Source organism: Suricata suricatta, chromosome 4, assembly GCF_006229205.1.
Source record: "Suricata suricatta isolate VVHF042 chromosome 4, meerkat_22Aug2017_6uvM2_HiC, whole genome shotgun sequence".
NCBI classification, from domain to species: Eukaryota; Metazoa; Chordata; class Mammalia; order Carnivora; family Herpestidae; genus Suricata; species Suricata suricatta.
This window is the reverse complement of record NC_043703.1, coordinates 11,640,960-11,655,912: the sequence shown is the minus strand read 5'-3', so window position 1 is coordinate 11,655,912 and position 14,953 is coordinate 11,640,960. Positions and strand designations below refer to the sequence as shown.

Sequence of the window (14,953 nt, the reverse complement as noted above, 5' to 3'; positions counted from 1 at the left end):
TCTGCCTGCCTAACATCAGCCCAGGACCAGCCTCAAAACTGAATGGATGTGACATAAACAGGAAGGAGACCGCTTCCTAGGCTCTCACCTCCCTCCCTGCCAACCTCCCAGCCAGGTGTGCAAAGAGCTTTCCCGAATGGTGGCGTCTCTTTGGACTGTTGTATATCTTGGAGAACCCAAATTTTAGGGCAAATGTTATTTCTGAACAACAGATTAAGAAAAGTGAGTGTTAAGAAGGCTTATCATGGGGGCGTGTGCGTGGCCCAGGCGGTTAAGCATCCGACTCTTGGTTTTGGCTCATGTCATGATCTCGTGGCTTGTGGGTTCAAGCTCCATGTCAGGCTCTGAGCTGACACTGCAGAGCCTGCTTGTAATTCTCTCTGTCCCTCCCTGCATGCTCTCTGTCAAAATTAACAAACTAAAAAAGGTTTTAAAGAAAAAAGAAGGCTTGTCACTTACCCCAACATCCAGATTAGTAACAAGAGACCTGGGGCTAAAACCTTGGGTCACATGACTTAGTCTTGGGTCCTGCCTGGATAGCACCTACCATCCCTCTGACTGACTTGTGTTCCATTGGGTAGCACTACCTTGAGGCAGGTATGAGCAAGCCCAGTTCTTGTTCCCCAGCTGTGGAGGCTCTGCAGGTCCTTCTCTAGAATGCACTTTGAGTTGCTAAAAAGACCGTACCTTTGTGCGAACACCTGGCATGATGAATACGCTTCACGTTAAAACGTGGCTCTTCCTTACATGTCCCAAGATACCGGTGAGCTTCCCTCTCAGGAAGGCACACTCGCTCACGCTCACCACTCCGGTGGAAAGCTTCACGTATGCATAAGGAGGATTCCTGTCAAGGCCCTCCATGCGTTTGCCTGTGCGGCGCTCGGTCACGTCAGGGCGTCAGGCCTCCGCGCTCCAGCTTCTGGGACGCCACCCAGAAGCTTATATTAAACACAGTGGAGCAGAGATAACACTTGGCAGATAAAATGCTAAGTAGATGAAGAAGTCGAGGAGGTCTGGCATCAGGGTACTGCGCTGAGCTTCCTTACTCTGTCCTCTCTGGATCTCACGCACACGCTTGCATGCATGCTCAGCACACACACTCGCACGCACGTTCACATGCAGGTTCAGCACACATGCTCAGCATGTACGCTCACACGCATATTCACATGCACGCTCACATGCACGTTCAGCATGCATGCTCAGCACATACACTTGCACGCACGTTCAGCATACACACTTGCACATACACTCACATGCACATTCACACGCGCACTCACATGCATGTTCACCACATGCACTCGCACGCATGTTCACATGCACACTCAGCACGAACACTCACACATTCACACACGCTCACATGCATGTTCAGCACACACGCTCAGCACATACACTCGCACACACATTCACATGCACATTCACATGCACGCTCACCATGTACATTCACACACACGTTCACACACACTCAGGGTGCTGCTGGACGCTCAGAGCAGCACACACTCAGCAGTGTCCAGGCTCTGCCAGCCAGCCCTTCTAGAAAAGGGAGGAGCAATGGATACGGCAGAGCCTTCTAGGTTGTAGGAACCGCAGTGACTTTGAATTTCATAGTATGATAAATGCATCTGGTAATTCTGAGGCCAAAACCTAGATCTTCTCTTTAAGGACTTTTTGGTTTTGTATCATATTGTGCCTCCTTCTCTTCTACTCCCCTGATCTCCCACCTTAAGATAGTTTTACATTTACAGATAAATATGATAAAGAACGATACTCAGTGAATGTTAGAGGTACAGTATAAATAAATCTTCATCTGCTTACACAGTCTTAGGATATCACCTTGGCCTAGAACTTCCTTTTTGTCTGTTAGCTGTATTTAATAACCTGGGACAAATACATTAATCACATAGATAATATTGTTCCCCTCTCCCTAACTGCTTACAAGTCTGGTGTATGCTTACCCCCTTGTACCAACTGTTGGGACACTCACCATTCTCTTTGAACTATGTAAAATGTGAGCTAAACATTATTTTTTAAAAGCAAAGAAGACGATTTGAGGAAGGGAGGGAGGGAATGTGATCTGACGCGGGGAATACACGCACATAACAGTGGACTACTAGACTATCCAGCATCTTTTCCTCTACATGAGAATCAAATCTTAGATTCACGTATGCAGGTGTGTGCGTGTGTGTATCATCTTTCATCTGGTTATTTATGTAGTTAACATCAATCCCCTATTTGATCAGAAGCTTTCCTAAGCACTGTGCAGTATTTCTAATAAAAATCACGTCATGTGGTGTGTGCTTCAGTGAACAAAAGCTATTTCCCTGGCCAGGCTGTATTGAAGAACAATGAGGAAAATAGCTAACGTGCTTCGCAAACACGGAATCAATCTGACAAGCCTTTACGTGAATGGTTTTGCAGCGGGTACCACAGTTCCCCGAGTTACCCAGCACCAGCACACATGAACGTCCCCGCCCCGCAACACAACACGGGACAGCATGTCCATCACGTCTCCTAGCGTCATAGGCCACAGAGCACAGCATGCACCCTCCACTGACAGAGCATGGGGCTGCTCTGCCTGTAAAAGAGCCTGGGAACCAGAGGGACACTGTGGTCAGAGAGGAAGACCGGAATGCCCACCATGGTGTCACACTAGCCGAACCTCACTGAGAGCAGCAGTGGTCACAGCAGACCAGCGTCCTATCCTACAAGGCTGTCACCTTCATTCAGAAAGCATGGCACAAATCAAAGTTCATTATGGTTCCTCAATATATCTCTGTGGTTGCTAACAGAGAATCTGGTAGAGAAGCTGTTTTTCACAAGTGATTTTCACCTTCCCCAATATAATACTGAATTGGCACAGTTCCAAGACTGATATTCCTTTAAGTTCGTTTAGCTGAGCAAGATTTTAAACAAATTAGGAATAATGTTCCTAAAGCATTTTCTTTTCCTGTTGCATTTCCAATAAGAAAAAAAGATTGCAATGCAAGGGGCTAACAAATCCATCTCAAGCTTAGGTTAAACACTCAAAATAGTCATTTGACCTATACCTTAAATTTACTTCTTTAAAAAAATATTTTTAATATTTATTTGAGAAAGCCAGAGACAGAGCATGAGTGGGGCAGGGGCAGAGAGAGAGACACACAGAATGTGAAGCAGGCTCTAGGCTCTTAACTGTCAGCACAGAGCCCAAAGCAGGGCTCGAACCCATGAGCCGTGAGATTATGCCCAGAGCTGAAATTGGACACTTGACAAACTGAGCCACCTAGGCACCCTGACATATAACTTATTTCTTTTATTATTAATTTTTTAATGTTTATTTATTTTTGAGAGAGACAGAAAGACAGAGTGCAAGCATGGGAGGGGTAGAGAGAGAAGGAGACATAATCCAAAGCAGGTTCCAAGCTGGGAGCTGTCTGCACAGAGCCTGACGCAGGGCTTGAATTCACAAATCTCAAGATCATGACCTGAGCCGAAGTTGGATGCTTAACTGACTAAGCCACCCAGGTGCCTCGTACCTCTTATTTCTGTTTGACTCTGTGTATCATGTAAGTTCAAGAGCCCCAGCAGTTGGCCTGAACGTTTTTAATCTTTAACTGTCCAAATTTCTATCAAATGATTTAGTGCTTTGTGACATGTTGATTCATGTTACCCATGAGCCATCCAAGGTCACCCATGCCATAATCCATGGTGACCACGAAACACCCACCTGGGTGATCTCAAACACCAAAGTGCCCCTTCTCCAACCACCACTTTGTATCCCTCTAACTACCCACACCAAGCATTTCTGACATTCACCCACAAGGTCCTCTACTGCCTTCTTTTCTCAGTCTAACCTGCACCTCTAAAGACTTCCCATCTGTCCAAGAGTCCAGGGGAAGCCATTTTAGGACCTCAGAGGCCTCACTTGGGCCCTGCAGTGACTCCTCTCCCCGACCCCACCTTGTCACATTCCCATTTGTTTTCTCTTCTTAGTTCTCAAGCATTGCCATCCCCAAAAAGGTTGTTTTCAACAAAATCTTAGGTGGAAGGAGCCCACTCTCAGTTGGTGATTCATATATTCTCATTCTCTCTCTCCCTCTCACTCATTTATTCCACTCAAGTGTTGAATTCCTGCTCTGTGTCATGTGTTTCTAGGTGCTTGGGAAACATCCGTGCACAAGGCTCAGATCCCTGCCCCCACAGAGCTCACATGCATAGATAGATAATTATGTTGGAAGTGGATAAATAATGTGGTGAGGAAAAAAATTAAGCACAGAGAAGACTAGGAATGCCAAAGGGGGCCAGAGAGTGGGGCAGTCCTTGAGGTCCCAAGAAGGTGCGATTTGGCAAAAGGAGGTGAGAGACAGCTGGGCAAAGAGGGCACTGGCAGAGGCAAAAGCCTGAGAAAGGGCCCTATGGCAGGGGACGGCCCAGAGTGAAGGAGGAGCCCCCACAGAGGCCAGGTGGTGCAGCAGAGAGAGTGGGAAGACAGTCAGGAAGGTCATGGGGAGACAAGACCACGGCAGCCCTTTGGGCCATTATAAGGTCTTCATAGAAGGACTCTGAACACAGGAGTAGTATCATCTGACCTACCTTCTAAACTGATTTTTAAAACTACTCTTGCTATTCTCTTAGGATAAACTGGAAAAAGGCAAGGTTAGGATCTGGAAGACTTGATAGGAGACCTGTATTAGCCAAGGAGAGAAAAGATGAGGGCTGTGGCCATGATTACTGCAGTGGAGGAACTAATCGATGCCTCTTACTACCACAGTACTCTTACTGTCACCCCCTCTTCATCCCATCCCCCGGGATTCCAAGCCCTCCTGACTGCCCTGCCTCCCCCTCGGAGCTGCACCCACTCTGCACCAGCCTGACACTGGCCCCTCAGCCCAACCCACCTCTACATTTCTCAATAGCTAATCCTCTCCTTGCCACTGGGAGATGGAACTCTCTCTCCGTCTTCCCCCACAGACCCTAAATTCCACCCAAGACCCCCAAAGAGCCCTGTTTCAAAGCACATCCCTGTAACACTGGCATCTTCAATGTCTATCCCCTTCCTGGACTTCCCTCCGAGCTCATTCTCTCATTTTCCCAGTCCTGATAAAACCTCTGGTTATTACTCTCAGCCACCATGATTCCTTCTCTCTACCATTTAACACTAACACCTACTCACTTCGTCAGCCTTGGCCAGAGACTGTCATCGCAGGAGACACGTCCTGGGTACTAACTCCCCACCTCATTAGGAGGAACGTGAGACTGTCTACCCTTTCTGCCTGCTTCTTCAAACACTTCTTGCTGCCTCCCAGGACCCTGCAGTGTTCCGGCTCTATCCCTACTTTCTGCCTCTGCTTCCTTCCCATCCCCCTCCTTCCTAGGTGAAGGCACCCCCAAGACCCAGTACCCACAGAGGTACACCCATGCCCTTGGCCTCGGTTCACTGATGCACATTTCTATGGGTGAACCAAGTGAATAACCTGGCTTCTCTCTCCAGCCGCACTTCTGCATTTCTAACCACTGAAAGGACTTTTAGCACTTGGACATCTCACTATCTCTAACTTCATACTCCTAGAATAAATTCCTATGGGACTCCACCTCCCTCATGATACTGGTCACATTCTCCTTCTTATTACAAGTATCCAGTTATTGGGCCACCTGGCTGGCTCAGATGGTTAAGTGTCCCACTTCGACTCAGGTCATGATCTCACAGTCCGTGGGTTTGAGCCCCACATCGGGCTCTGTGCTGACAGCTCAGAGCCTGGAGCCTGCTTCACATTCTGTGTCTCCCTCTCTCTGCCCCTCCCCCACTTGCTCTCTGTGTCTATCAAAATAAAATAAAGACATAATTTTTTTTAATGTATCCAGTTATTATCTAAGTTTTGAGCAATTTTATTTTATTTAAAAAAAATTTTTTAATGTTTTATTTATTTTTGAGACAGAGAGACAGAGCATGAGCGGGGAGGGGAAGAGAGAGAGGGAGACACAGAATCAGAGCTGTCAGCACAGAGCCTGACGCAGGGCTCAAACCCACGAACGTGAGATCTGACCTGAGCTGAAGTCAGAGGCTTAACTGACTGAGCCACCCAGGCGCCCTAGTTTTGAGCAATTTTAAAGCAGGAATCCTGTCTTATATTTATAGCCTAAGCATCTCACCAGGCTGAGCCCTTTGCAGAAGGAGGAAAACTTCTAACTATGAGCTAAACAAATAATATTCTTCAACTCCACTTGTCAGTTCCATCCAAAAAATAAGCTTTTAAGACATATTTGATAATGAAAGTATGACCTGTCCCTGTTTTCTGTAAAAGTCACCACTTGAACTAGAATTAAAATTCCCATCTCCTGAAGGGCTGGCCAATGTCAATTTAGAAATATTATTTATCCAGATTTTATTCAGGTGGGTTCAATCTCGACATGAATTAAGATCCCAGAAACCACAATGCTCACAGAAAGTTACACTGTCGGCCACTGAATTCCCTCTGACAAAAATTTCGAGGAATTTGTCAAAAGAACATTTTTCAATAAAAAGCTCAAAACAAAGTACTGAGATTTGTTTTTTGGCAGCATATAATAAAAAGTGAGGACAAAACATTGTGGAAAGAATTTTTTCTTTTCAAAGGAGCAGATAGGAAATGAGATCAGGGACTTCCAGGCCCTTTGTAAGGAACGGGGCCTGGCTTCCTTTTCAGGCCGGTGGTTCGCAGATCATTATCAGTCTTGTGTAAGTAGAAAAGGAAAAGAAACAGAGGACAAATAAAAATCAGGATGTTATTTAAAGGGAAATGGATTAACCACATTTTTCTATACAATGCTGAGAAACACTCGAGGATTCTCCTGTATCTAAACATTTCCCAAAATGAAAATTTCTAGGATGGATTATTAATCACCTATCCTTAGTGCTTCTATATTTCCTTTTAAAGTCTCTGGGGAGGGCATATGATGTTGATACTAAACCACGAAATATCAGCGGGAAGAGCACCCGAGGCACTTCTCCTCACCCTGACTTCCAACAACCGTAAGGATGACAACCATTTCACATCCATATAGCACAGGAGTCCTGCAACCACATGCTGTTGTTTTTAATTGTGATAAATTATCCATATAAAATTTACCATTTAAACCATTTTTAAGTGTCCAGTTCAACAGCATTAAGAAAATTTTCGGGGCGCCTGGGTGGCTCAGTTGGTTAAGTGTCTGACTTCGGTCCAGGCTATGGTCTCACGGTCTGTGGGTTCGAGCCCTGCGTCGGGCTCTGTGCTGACAGCTCGGAGCCTGGAACCTGCTTCAGATGCTGGGTCTCCCCCTCTCTCTGCCCCGCCCCCACTCACGCTCTGTCTCTGTTTCTGTCTCTGTCTCTCTTTCAAAAATAAACATTAAAAAAATTTTTTTAAAAAGAACATTTTCACTGTGTGCAGCCGCCCCCACCATCCACCACAGAACTCTTCATCCTGCAAACCCGAAACTGTACCCATTAAACCACAAGTCCCCTTCCCCCAGCCCCTGCCAACCCTCACGTGACTGCCTGTCTCTATAAATGTGACGATTCTAAGTACCTCGTGTCAGTGGACTCATACAATATTTGTCCTATTTGACTGTCCTATTGACAATCAAGATTCATCCATGGTGTAGCACATCAAAATTTCTTTCCTTTTTAAAATTTTTTTTAATGTTTATTTTTTGAGAGACACAGAGACAGAGAATCTGAAGCAGGTTCCAGGCTCTGAGCTGTAAGAACGGAGCCCGACGCAGGGTTTAATTCGCCAATGGTGAGATCATGACATGAGCCGAAGTCAGATGCTTACCTGACTGAGCCGCCCTGGTGCCCCAGAATTTCCTTCCTTTATAAGGCTGAGTAACACCCCATTATATGGATATGCCCCACTGTGTTTATCCACGCACCCACGGATGGATACTTGGGTTGTGTCCAGCTTTGGCTGTTGGGACTCATGCTGCCATGAGCACTGGTGTGCAAGGATGTCTGGGTCTCTGGTTTCAACTCCTCTGCATACATCTCTGGAAGTGAAATACGATACGCTCTTTCTATTCTTCCACACAACTTCTACCCCTTGTTAGTCTACATCACACACCACAGACTAATTTTCGTGCACATCCTCATCCCCTCACTTCACATAACCGCACACGCCCCAGCGAGCTGTGTAACAGGCCAGGCACAGCAGCTCTCGAGCAAGCTGCAGGTCCAGTTACGAAAGTCCCCGCCACCGGCGTCACCTGGTAAAGGACGTCCAGCTGATGGGGAGCCGTGACTGGAAGTCACTGGCCGGACCCACATCGGGTTCTGTGTATCTGACAAGAAGAGGGGCAGTCCTGGGTGTTACTCTGAGTTATGTGGGGACAGGTCGCTTCTTCAGCAAAAGTCAACTTACATTTCCTGATCTAAGGCATCCTAACAATAAAGGTTATCACCTCTGTCTAACTACTTTTCAAGTTTACCTACAATGTGCACAAGGAAAAGTAACTCCTCAGACTCTCACCAAGGAAACTTGATAAGGTCACAAAACTTTAAGAACAATAGTTTCTACCAAACCAAATCACACTGATCTGGCAACAAGGTTTACACACCTAGTCGTGGCCCTTCCACACGTGCTCAACAGTGTTCATATTCACTTCATGAGCCAAAGACAACTACCGATGTCCCTAACAGTTTTACTGATTCTGAGTGGAACACTTTCCTTCCACCCTTCACATCCGGAGTGCGGACGGATGGAGGGCGGCTGGGAGGACTGGGATGCACACCCAGCGCTTGTGCCTCCAAGGGGCCACAGCACAGGCTGTGACTTGAACGCAAAAGGCAAATGAAGCCGTTAGTGAAAAGCCAAGACAATGGACTTAGATATAAATGTATATGGTGTGGACAGTATTAGAGGAATTAAGAAAATGGGCGGGGGGGAATCACTGTGGACTTGAACAGCTTCAGAGGACATTGGATGTGAAGTGGCCTCCAAAGGGTGAGAAGGTTCTAGAAGGATGGAAAAGAAAAGAAGATATTGGCGGCAAGGAGAACCATGAAGTCAAGGCAGAGATGGAACAGAACAGACCCTAAAGCACAGGGCTGATTCTGAAAGAAAGAAGAGCAGCCGGCTAGTGAGGGATGTAACGGCCACACACTCCCGCCCCTGGCCTGGCAGGTGACACGTGATGTCATAAATACGCTGAGGGCTGGGAGCCGCCATTTTTTCTTTTTAAAATCCACATTGACTCCATGTCTCTCAGGTTATTTTGTCTGTTTCTTTTAAACACTTTCCTTCCACCCTTCAGTAAGTATATTTAACAACAACAACAATAAAATCAACAACAAAAAAGTAATATATATATAGATAGATAGATCTTCTCTACATAAGACTCATTTTCAGAGAACACAGGTATACTTAGAAGCTGACCAATATCAACACATGTCCTGCTCTAGAACTATATGAATGTGTCACCACTATCCATACTTGTATTTTAGCAAATTATCATTTTGCACCAACTTATTTTAATAGTTAACTAATATTGTTTAACTGGCAAGCATGGCCATGCTATCTTTTTTCCATATGAAATCCTTTCTCCTGATCTAATTGTTCTCTCTGCCTCTAATAACACAAGGATAATTCCTTGTATTATTCTATTCTACCTAAAAATAGAGGGACAGACAGAGGGCATCTGTGACATCCTAACACATTGTGCTCAGTCAGCTAAGTAGACAGTTATTAAAATCACCAAGATAATCGAGCTAGAAAGCACATATAAATGGTCTTACCTAAATAGAATATAGGAACCTCCAGGATAATAAATAATATCCAAATTTAAATGGAGCCCATCATAATTACAGGGATAGGGATGAAAGCTGAAACTGAAGCTCCTTAATCTTTGGAAAAAACTTTCCCCAAACAGAAAATAACACTTGCTTATTCAATCTTGGCCAGTAAAATGTCAGTGAGTGCTTTGCTTTTTCTAGAATATTTATCCCTGGTATCTCCAGAGAAATAGTTAACAGGCAAAGGGACAAAGGAGTTTTCCTCAAAGTTTCAATCATCTGATTCCACAACTGCTTGAGTGTACAAATTCTTTGTCGCTGAGATAAAAGATGATACTAAATTAACTGTATATTTTATTTTATTTAAATCCAAGTCAGCTAACATATAGGATAATGTTGGTTTTAGGAGTAGAATTTAGTGATTACATACAACACCCAAGGCTCATCACAAGTGCCCTTCTTCATGCCCATCTACCCATCCCCCCACTCAACTCCCCTCCAGCAACCCTCAGTTTGTTCTCTGTATTAAGATAAATTAACTGCATCTTATTTCTTTGGTTTGCTTGCTTCTTAAATAATTTTATCTCAGGCAGCAAATACAACTTTGCTTCTAGGTTGCAAACACTCGGAATAACCTTTATTACTCACATGACAAAGAATACATACTTCACGCTCAGAGAAACTTGAGATAACCTTTAGCTTCCTCAGAGCACTCTACAGGAAAAATATGTCAACATGAAGTATAGTTTGTAATCATCTGACTTAACTTCTCATGCGAATAAATTTATTGCCAAGATCAGAAGCGAAAGACATCACTCTGAGGTTTCCATTTATTTCTGCCGTCTGAACAGTCTACTCGTGCAAGGAGGTTTTCAAAGCACCGTATTTTTAGACATGATCTGAAACCATTTATCACTGGAGGACACTCCGGCAGCAGCATCACACTAACGGTCAATGCCACTTCCATGGCCTTCCTGGTTTTTCAGGAAGGAATCAAAGTATAATCATTTTCTTCACATGTATCTTTAGCAAGTTAAGATAAAAGTGAACATTTGTAAGAATTCCCACCTTTCTTATAAACTGGAGTCTCTCAAATTTGGTGAAACAAAAAACGTCAAGGAATATAATTTAACAACGGTTATTCACATGGAAGTTTCTAAAGACAACGCAGGAGGCACAGAACCATGTGTGGTGGGTAAGCTCTGGGGAACGGGGTCAGAGAGGAAGTGGTGGGGGGGGCTTTTAATCTTCAGTATTTCAACAGTGCCTATTCTGTTTTGTTTTACAAGCACATAGTACTTTTTAAATTAAACAACAAAGAATCAATGAAACTTTAAAATAAACAAGGCAGTTCAAGTCACAGAAGACAGGGCTGGGGTGGTAACAGCACTGGGTAGAGAAGCATCAAGGTAGAAAAGGAGGAAATACCAGGATGAGGTCCCAGGAGAGCAAGGGAAGTCACCAGAACCTCCAAACAGACTGAGGTGACTCCAAGTTGCCAGGCATCTAACACCATTGGGGTCCTCTTCTCGCTCCTCACTGTCCTCAAAGCTCCTGTGGGTCCTTCAAGCAACAATCCAGAGAGCAGCTCACAGAAGGTGCCATGCCAGGGACTCTGCTGACAGCTGCTGGGATCCAAGAACTGTGCCGCTTCAGAGGTAGACGGCAGGACCTTCCCAGCCACCCCCAGGCCTTCTCTGGGTGCCCGCACACAGTTCAGGGCACTCTCACGGCCGTTTCCCAAAGTGCCATTCTGAAAGGACACGTGACAGGGGCGCCTAGGTGGCTCAGTCGGTTAAGCGTACGATTTTGGCTCAGGTCATGATCTGATGGTTCATGAGTTCAAGCCCCACGTCAGGCTCGGTGCGGACAGCTCAGAGCCTGGAGCCCGTTTTGGATTCTGTGTCTCCCTCTCTTGTGGCCCCTCCCGCCCTCATGCTCTGTCTCTCTCTCCTTCAGAAATAAATTAAAAAATTAAAGAAATTTTTTAAATAAATAAATAAAAAGACACATGACAAAATCCTCCATGGCCCCCCAGCAAATCCCCTCCTTAAGGGCTTAGGCACTTGGCAAAAACCTTAAATCTCTCTTCAAAGCTCCTAAGACACAGGAGGCATTTGTGCCCATTAAATCAGCCCAGAGTAAAGCACTTGTATGCAAAACATAACACACAATCTCACACACACATATATATTTGTTTTTTACATTTGCTGTATGCATATGTAAATATATATAATACATATTCATATCTGTGTATATGTATGCAAAAATAATACCATTTAAAAAAAAATCAACCCATAAAGGAATGCCTGGAAAAATAGAATGACATAACTTTTCCGTCTTAAATAATATCTTCATCTTTTACAAATCCTAAACTAACTGAGCAAACAATCAGCAGATGATACAGAGCTGCTTGTGAAGACGGAGCACACAGCCCCGTAGGAGGTTCCTACCTGGAAGTCGTCGTAAGGGAAGAGCAGCATCTCCCTCAAGCCGTCGTTCAGGATCTGTGTCTTCTTCTGGACGATGACATTTTCATAGTCGAGCGGTTCGATCAGCTTCGGCTTTGCCTGGAAGGTGAAAACATAAGCGACTGACACATTCTTATCCATAAATGCAATTTCTTGAAATTAAAGAACTTTTTGTACAGTTTATGATTTCCACTCTGCTTCAACGTTCATTTTGCTACAAGGAAGAATTGGGAACGAGATAAAAGTCATTTTCAAAGGAAGAGAAGACACTTCCTGGTTTTGTAGCTACAGTCATGCTTATTTAGTTACTAAAGCACAGAGAAGGCTATGAAGTCTGGTAGGACTTCCAGCCGTGTCTTGGGTCACCCCTGCATAGGTCAGTCACGTTCCAAGCCTAGACTCCGCCAGAACTGCCCTGCTTAGGGGCCCAGCCATGGTCTGTGGTGAAGGCTGGATGTCCATAGTGACATCCTTCTTGGCCGGGGCTTAAAGCATCCACAGGGCTCACTACTTCACATAAGGCTCTATGGAACTCTTCTCAGAGGATCAAAATACCCTGTCTCCTAAAATATTTGTACCTAAACATAAAAGCGTGAGCTGGACCCAAACCAGGCAAATGGGGGCGGGAGGACCGAATCACTTAAACCAGGGCTTGTGGGCACCACCTCAGCGGGTAGGGGATGAGCATCTGTACCACGCCCTGAGCAGAAGAAAGAGGGCAAAGAAATGAGAGAACATGCCTTTTCTGACCACTTCCAAAGTTAGCCTCTTCAGTAAAAATCTCCTCTACTGCCAATCGTTGCCATGGCATTTACTGATCACCTCCCACGTGAAAGGAAGGCACTACTACTGGGTAGATCCAGGATAAAGATACATATTCAACTACCTCACGGTCTGCCAAGTGATAAAGCAGGCATGCACACGCGCACACACGCGCATGCACACGCACACACAACACAATGTTCTCAGAAGTAATGAAGTCCATTGTATCAACAGTTCCTTCAACATTATTTTTTTAACTATTAATAAAAATCATTTGACTCCATATCTCAACACATGGTATATAGATTTAAATGACAATAAATATATAGGAAATGTATTAAGGACATCTTGGATGTGGCATCACATTGGAAATTGTGACTGAGGCTGCTACATGTTCCCCCAAATCGGTCTCCCTTCCTTCTAGGTACAGGTGGACTACATTTCCAGGCCTCCCCATGTGTCCTCTGGCCAATGGCACGTGAGGGGGAAGGGTGTGGCCACTGCCAAGCCTAGACCAGAAAAGCTCTCTGTTGGAGACCGTTGTGTCCTTCCAAAATTCATATGTTGAAACCTAATCCCCAATGGTGATGGCTGTAGGAAGTGGGATCTTTAGGAGGCAATTAAGTCATGATGGTAGAGGCCTCATGAATTTCGATTAAAAATCTTCTAAGAGACCCCAGAGAGCTCCCCTCTGTCATGTGAGGACACAGTGAGGGGAGGTGGTCTATGAACCAAGAAGTGGGCTCTCTCCAGACACCAAGTCTGCTTGTAGCAGGCTTGTGCCTTGACTGTAGACTTCCCAGCCTCTAGACCTGTGAGAAATAAATCTACTGTTTAAGCCACTCACTCCATTATATTCTGTCACGGCCGCTTTAAGTGACTGAGACCGCCCTCCCTCCCGTCTCCCCTCTGCCATCAGAATCCACCGGTCCGGTCCCGCACAGGACGCAGGAGGCCTGAGGACAGGACAGAAGGAATCTGGATCCTGAATCACCCAACAGAAGGCTGCCTGCTTAACATAGGTGCTGAAATACCCTGTGAGCAAGAACTGAAGCACCCACTGTGTTAAGCCACTGAGATTCTAGAATTGTTTAAAGAGGCGGTCAGCTTGTTCCACCTAACATACATATAAATGTTCATATTCAACCTCAATTACTTGACTTAAGTGAACGCTACAAAGATGTTCTTACATGCTAAGAAAAAATGCAATGACCAAACAAGGGCACCGTTTTTATAATTAAGCAAAATATACATTTATTGGCAGAGACCAAAAAAACCACAAAAATTAAAGCTATCATAATGGAAGTGTGGATAATTTCTTCTTATAGGATATTCATAATGTTAAACTGTTTCTACATTCAAAAAATGGTTCGAAAAAAGAGAGAATAACACAAAGTACTTTTAAAGAAAGAACTGCCACAGAAAATAATAAACATACTCTGCAAAATATTTTTTTTAATGTTTGCTTAAACATTTAAAAGTGTGCACAGGTGAGCAGGGGAGGGGCAGAAAGAGAGAGGGAGAGAGAGAGTCCCAAGCAGGCTCCAAACTCTCAGTGCAGAGCCCAACATAGGGCTCACTCTGATGAACCATGAGATCATGACTTGAGCCAAAATCAAGAGTCAGACACTTAACCTACTGAGCCACACAGGCGCCCCATCTGAAATATTTTTAATTCAATTTAAATAATGTGCTCCTTTATTTTAGTTTGTTACACTGTGCAAAGCAATCAGTTTTTAAGTGCTTTTTGGCAGAATGGATAGGTGTCACGATTAGTAACATTTTCCTTAAGAACCAAGACTATATTCCAAATAAAACTCAAAGATCCTCGGGACACCTGGATAGCTCAATAGGTTAAGCACCCGACTCTTGACTTTGGCTCAGGTCATGATTTCAAGGTTTGTGAGTTCGAGCCCCATGTCGGACTTGCTGCTGTCAGCTCAGAGCCCACCTGGGATCCTCTGTCCCTACTCTGTCCTGCTCATGCACTCTCTCT

At 44.8% G+C, this 14,953-nt stretch overlaps 1 protein-coding gene across 13 annotated transcripts in view; it reads right to left on the bottom strand.

The window, feature by feature from the left end:
* DOCK9 (dedicator of cytokinesis 9) overlaps positions 1-14,953 on the bottom strand; it is a 283,577-nt gene that overhangs the window by 145,020 nt on the left and 123,604 nt on the right. For all 13 annotated transcript variants that reach the window (XM_029936495.1, XM_029936502.1, XM_029936506.1 and 10 more), the window contains one exon: positions 12,178-12,294. In XM_029936495.1, coding sequence (XP_029792355.1) covers positions 12,178-12,294 — 117 coding nt within the window. The remainder of the gene's footprint in view (positions 1-12,177; positions 12,295-14,953) is intronic.